The 6,348-nt window shown below is 46.9% G+C and overlaps 2 protein-coding genes across 3 annotated transcripts in view; one reads left to right on the top strand and one right to left on the bottom strand.

The window, feature by feature from the left end:
* Nucleotides 1-1,807: 1,807 nt before the first annotated feature.
* On the bottom strand, nt 1,808-3,648 carry Spcs1 (signal peptidase complex subunit 1). The gene is made up of 4 exons (XM_021181901.2): nt 3,189-3,648; nt 2,831-2,890; nt 2,665-2,751; nt 1,808-2,209 (listed from the first exon to the last, which is right to left on the bottom strand). The coding sequence occupies exons 1-4, from the start codon at nt 3,402-3,404 to the stop codon at nt 2,084-2,086; spliced, it is 489 nt and encodes a 162-aa protein (XP_021037560.1). The 5' UTR covers nt 3,405-3,648; the 3' UTR covers nt 1,808-2,083.
* A 44-nt stretch (nt 3,649-3,692) lies between these two features.
* Nucleotides 3,693-6,348, top strand: part of Glt8d1 (glycosyltransferase 8 domain containing 1) — a 10,256-nt gene continuing 7,600 nt past the window's right edge. The window contains exon 1 of one of the 2 annotated variants that reach the window (XM_021181900.1): nt 3,693-3,984. The gene's annotated coding sequence lies outside the window, so the exon portion shown is untranslated. The remainder of the gene's footprint in view (nt 3,985-6,348) is intronic. The other variant, XM_021181899.2, reaches the window with a different exon arrangement.

Raw genomic sequence — 6,348 nt, forward strand, 5'->3', positions numbered from 1 at the left:
TGCCAGGACAGCCAGGGCTACACAGAGAAACCCTGTCTCGAAAAACCAAAAAAAAAAAAAAAAAAAAGAACATGTTCAAGTACAATGCTCTTGTTCCAGAGGTGCCAAAATATTGTTTTCCCACAGATTCACTGTTAAGTTTCTCAGAGGTGTTTGCTATTAAGAACTTAATGCCAGCCGGGTGTGTGGCCCACGCCTTTAATCCTTCTGAGTTCGAGGCCAGCCTGGTCTACAAAGTGAGTGCCAGGACAGCCAGGGCTACACAGAGAAACCCTGTCTCGAAAAACAAAACAAAAAAACAAAACAAAAAACAAAAAAAAAAGAACTTAATGCCTATCTTCTTCCCTCTCCCTCCAAGCATCCCTCGCCTTCACTCCCAACCCTACATTTTCTTCTTTCCTGTCTCAGGCCCACTCCCTCCCTGGCCCGCTGTCTAGGTTGGCCACAGTGGGTCTGGCTCCTTTACAATTGGATGGCGGTGCCCCATGAGAAGTCTGAGTAGGGCTAGGTTCTCAGTATCATCCACAGCTTCCTCCCAGGCGTCTGATTAGACTCTTTAACAGCTTCTGGGGTCTCTGAGCCTGAGACCTCCTCCTCTCTAGTCAACTAGGATTATTTAAAAATTGATCCAAAATCTAAAAAGAACCTTCCGGGGGGCTTGTGAGGCAGCTCTGTAGGCAAAAGCTTTTGCTACCAAGCCTAGTGTCCCAAGTTCAATCCTTGAAATGCACACAGAAGCAAAGAAATGACCGCTGCATCTGTCTTCTCCTGTCACCTCTACATGTGGGCCCACATTCAGTACATACAAACAAACGTTAACAAAACGATGGGAAAGAGACGAGGGGGCTGTTGATACGGCTTAGCCAGTCAAAGCACCTGGGCTCCATCTCCAGGAACATGGTGTGATCCTGCAAACTGTTCCCACCTCAATATGCACACTCTAAATAAGATAACTTTTTAAACAGTGAGCCGACTGGAAGGTGCAGTGAGAGATGCTTCTGCTTATATTTCCTAAACAAGACCATCTAACCAACACAAGATCCATGAGAGAACTGCTCCATGAATTTTAGTTGAAAGCATTTGGGCTAAGCATAGTGGGGACACGCCTTTAATTCCAGTACTCAGAAGGCAAAGGCAGGTGGACTATGAGTTCAAAGGTCAGCCTGGTCTACATAGCAAGGTCCAGTTTCTATATTGAAAGACCCCAGTCTTTCCAGGCAGTGGTGGGCACACCTGTAATCTCAGCACTCGGGAGGCAGAGGCAGGCAGATTTCTGAGTTCGAGGCCAGCCTGGTCTACAGAGTGAGTCAGGACAGCCAGGACTACACAGAGAAACCCTGTCTCGAAGGGGGAAAAAAAAAAAAGCCCTGTCTCAAAAACACCAAACCAAACAACAACTCATCCTTAAAACATTATGAAGGCTCATAATGGAATGTGAGACTTGGACAGTTATAAATAGGACTTTCTGGGCTGGGGAGATGGCTCAGTGGATAAGAGCACTGACTGCTCTTCTGAAGGTCCTGAGTTCAAATCCCAGCAACCACATGGTGGCTCACAACCACCCGTAATGGGATCTGACATCCTCTTCTGGCATGTCTGAAGACAGCTACAGTGCTAAGGTGTACTTATGTGTAATAATAAATAAATCTTTAAATGAATAAATAAATAAATAAATAGGGCTTTCCATACGCCAGGTGTGGTAGCATATATGCCTGTATTCCCAGCACTTTGGGAAGGTAGGGCAGGATTTTGAACTTGGAGACAGCCTAGTCTACATAGTGAGAACCCACTGCAAAAAGAAAACAAATGTAGTACAAGTTATGAAGTGTTTATTCATTATACACACCGGAAAGAAGCATTGCATACTTGTATCTCCTGTTCTCCATAACACGCTTATGAAGAGATGGTATAAAATAGTCATAACTTAAAATACATTTGGATTAGAAATGAAGCCAGGACAATTAGATCTCGACACAGCTGTGCTATAAGAACATAGGCGGTTTAAGCTCATGTTTTGGCTATGAAAGCAATTCAGCTCATCTCACAGGAAACAAAAGCAGGTGCTGGATCGTGAAAGTCCCAATCAGTTATTTTTAGCATGCCTCTTAATTTTTCTGTCCCCTGATTTCTTGTCTTCTGTGCCTAAGTCTTGAACAGGTAACCACTTTAGGGGATGGCGGCGGTAGATAGGCCATGGAGGAAGTGTCAGCTAGATCAGAACAGAGAAAAGGTAGTATTTATTTCAAGGTCTAAATGATCGATCATTAAGTATGTCTGATCCCCAAATAACCACCATGCTAAAGATTAACAAACTAATGAGACAAAATACGTCAGGGAGTGAGAACAAGCCTTAAGTGTTTACACATACAAGTTTTAAGAACTAAAAGAAATATGAAGGCTGCCTGAGCAAAGCGAAGCCCCTGGCATATTCATCTTACTGCCTAGAGGAGATGGCAAACGACAGTTAGAAAGCTCTACACCTTTATGTAGCACAAGCCATCGGACACAATATAACATTCTACTTTTCAAATAATAGAGAACAGAAATATTAATGGGAAAGACGAACAAAGAGGTGATTCTGGTTCTCACTGGTAGGTCCAACCAAGTCTCCTGAGTCAGAAAACTTACGCTGCTGCTAATACTCAAATACCACAAATATCTTACCAAACAGGAGAAAGCAAATCCGGCCATAACTATGTAGACAGTCCATCCAAACTGTTCAGCCACGTACCCGTAGATAAACCCAACTATCTGAAAAGAAACAAAGTATATAAAATGCACTCAAACCAAGAGAGGCGGGGTTAAGAATTAAAAGTAATGCAATACTTACTGCAGAAAAAAGAATGATCCCCTGAAACATCTGTTCAGCTAGTTTCTGCCCCTTGTAATCCTAGGGACGAAAAAGGGCAAGAGTTGGTCCTACTACCAAAGGACTGCAATTCTCGTAGGGAACTCAGTGTTGGCATAAGGCAGCATTCAACACCAGGAGGGCCCGAGAGTAAGGAAGCAAAAATGTAATTTCCCAGGGAAACTTGGGCATCTTAACAGACCACGGGAAAGGGGATCCATTCTGGGGAAGAGAAGGGAAAGTGAAGCCAGTCTTAGGAGTGGCTCCGGTAGGGGTTCGGGGCTTAGAAGTCGCTAGGCTCCAAAGAGAAGTGCGGGGGATCTGGGACGCGCGCCCTCACCATCTGGGTGGGCAGCGAACTCAGGTGTTCCAGCATGGTTGCGGAAGGCCGATACCGACAACGAAACGGACGTAGCCGATTATTAAGGAGTAAAGCTTGCGGGGATCGATACCGAGGAGAGCAAGGCCGACCAGCCGAGCGTTTCACTTCGGTCGTGGCCCCGGAAGCGGATGTCTCCGAGGGGCACGGACAACCCCTGGCCCCGCCCCGCGCCATCGACTAGGGAGGTACGTCTCTTAGCTTTCCTAGAACCCTGTACACTGCTCACGAGGGCTGGGGCAGCAGCCTGGCCGGAGCATCGTGCACCGGTCAGCGCTCCTGGCCGCCCGGAGCTGTAATTGCGGCGGGAATCACTTGCGGGCTGCGCCTCCCCAGTTTAACGGCCGCCGGCGCGCTCCACGTCTCCATAGCGACGGCCTTTCCTCGGGGAGGACCCGGGCGACGGGGCTGCCCGGTGGCGCCTGCTGCGCCTGGCGCTCTGGCAGAGGGAGGCACGGTCAAACTAGGGGTTGTGGCTCTACGTGGCTGCTGCAGAGCTCGCCGGCCAGTGGGCCACGGCCAGAGAGCAGCGGACGCGGACGACCCGGCGGTGGGCCTGGGCCTGGGGCCTGCGGAGCGAGCGCTGAGCTGGCGGGGCGGGCCGGGGCGTGGGCGGCGGCCACTCCTCCCAGCGCAGGTAAGCGCGGCTGCGCCCAGCCTCGGAAGGTGACGATTCGTCTGACGCGGCTCTAACCTGACCTGTCAGTGCGTGGCGGGATCCCAGGAGCGCCTCACCACGTCCCTGTCACTCCTAAGCGTAAGGAGGCTACTAATGATCCTTAGAGTTAGGGAAGATAACGAAGCCACATTCTCCAGGGAAAGGAGATTGCCTCGGTCGCCCCACATCTCGTGGATTGAGCTTCCGTGCCCCTATGTAGAGGGTCCCAAATTCGGCCTAACTTTTTGGTTGCCGGTTTCCATGGCTCATTCCCAGGCCAGTCCCTCTTGGTAAAGACCAGCCAAGGGGTTCCCTTAACCCTGTCTTTCAAGGGTTGTGTATTTCAAAACCCTTCCCTCATGACTGAGCTAGATGGGGTGCTGAATTCACACCATTCTGGGGGATCACATCCTCTGGGGCCAGCTGCCTCAGTGGACTCTGCTGTGCGTGCAGTCAGGCACAGATGGCAAGATGCTAGACACTCTAGACTGGGAGGTGAGTGGCCCGTTGCCAGCACCTACACATCCATGGAGCTACCAATCCATTAATTAGTTAATTAATTTTGATTAGCACAGTTGTGACTTAGAACTTGGAAACTTGGAGTGTATCAAGGAAGATGTCCACATCACTCCAGTAATGTGACTATTGAATTAGCTGCGGGGGAAAGCACCTAGGTGATAGAGCTCGGGAAAGTGTAACCTGGGCTTTGGGGGAAGTTTCCTGACCATGAAAGACAAGTGGGGCCTAGCCAGTAAAGTGTGTGAAAATGTCCAAGTGTTCTTGTGCTTTGACACCATTCAGAAAAGTACAGACCCCTTTGACACTTCGGACCTTAGAGCCAGTACAATGAAAGACTACAACAATCTTCATGGGTCTTTTTTCTTTTCTCCTTCCCTACATTTTCCTTAGTACATATGAATAGGCTCTCATTTCTCAGGGTTGTAACTCTACCAGTGCACTTCATAGGACGGGAGTTGTTTTACAGACCATATAGTATTTGAACTATAAAAAGATGGAAAAACAAAATGGTTTTGCCTTGTTCCTTTTGACCCAACAGCTCCATAGGAATCTCATGCTTTTCCATATTCTGAAATTTAATGTTAGTGATGATTAAGATTGCAGTAAGAGCTCTTCTGTATTGGAGATCTGGACTCCTGTACTAGCACATCCAGGACTGTTCCACAAATGTCACATGCTTGCTGCATTTTTGGAAGGGACAGGATACAGCAGTAGAATTACATTTTCATTTAACTCCTTGTTTCTGTGGAACTTACATTCACAGGTCACAGATACACACATGCCATCATTCCATAACTGAGAAGGAAGAGTAAGGAGAGCACAGAAAGATGCGATTGGTGACCTCCGCAAGAGCAGTTTGAAAATAAGACCAAACATCTGAGAACAGAGGAAGGAAACACAGAGAAAAGTATTTCAGCTCATTTGAGACATTTAGTGTGAGGGAGGCAGAGACATGGACCTGTGGGTCAGTCCTCTGGAAGTGCTCCATCTTCTCCACCCTCCTCTACCTCTACTGCTTTAACTGGAAGACACCAGGACTTGCTGGTGTGCGGATGGGTGGGTGTGACCCACCAGGAATGGAGAGAAGTTGATGCTACCCGAGAACAGTTGTAGGATAGGGCACAGAGCACCAGTGGGAATCCTTCCATGGATATCTGTGCTCCATATTGTAATAGGAGGGGAAAGTTTTTTAAAAAGTTGTTGAGACTGAATATAAACAGAGGTATTTAGCTTTAGCCTTTTTTCTTTTTAAGTGGCGGTATGCTAGACAGATGGTGAGTAAAGTACTCACCTCACAAGTGTGAGGACCTGAGTACCTATGTAAATGTGGGTGAGTGTGGCAGCTCACCTATAGTGCCAGCTCATAGAGCTGGTGGAGATGAGATGCTGAGAACAAGTTGACTAAAAGACTGTCAAGTTGTGGATTTAATTGAAACTTTGAAACTTGTAAGGTGAAAGAAACACAAGCAAGGAAAACACCTGACAGAACTCCTCACTTCTCCCCATACACACTTGCACCCACACATACACGCATGCATGCATACCATACACGAGCACACACACACCAGAAAGAAAAGGCTGAAACAATAAACAGAATACATTTTTCTTAAGATTCTTTTATATTAATGGGTAATATGTGTCCTGGGCTTCCTGTATGTGTGTTTATGAGGAGTTTGTACACAGGTGGTTTGGGAATGTAAAGGTTTTGCAATTTCTGAGCAAAAGAACCATGAATTTTATGCTGCTGCTGCTGCTTCTCCTTCATTTTTTCCTTCTCCTTCCTCCCTCCTCTTAATCCTCCCACCTCTAGTCCTCCCTCCTCTTCTTCCTTCTCCATACACACAGTGTATATGAAATTTTGAGAACTTCTTTCTTCTCCTCCTCTTCCTTCTTTCTTCTTCTTCTTTTTTTTTTTTTTTTTTTTTTTTTTTTTTTTTTTTTTTT

The sequence above is a fragment of the Mus caroli genome, chromosome 14 (genome assembly GCF_900094665.2).
Source record: "Mus caroli chromosome 14, CAROLI_EIJ_v1.1, whole genome shotgun sequence".
Lineage (NCBI taxonomy): Eukaryota > Metazoa > Chordata > Mammalia > Rodentia > Muridae > Mus > Mus caroli.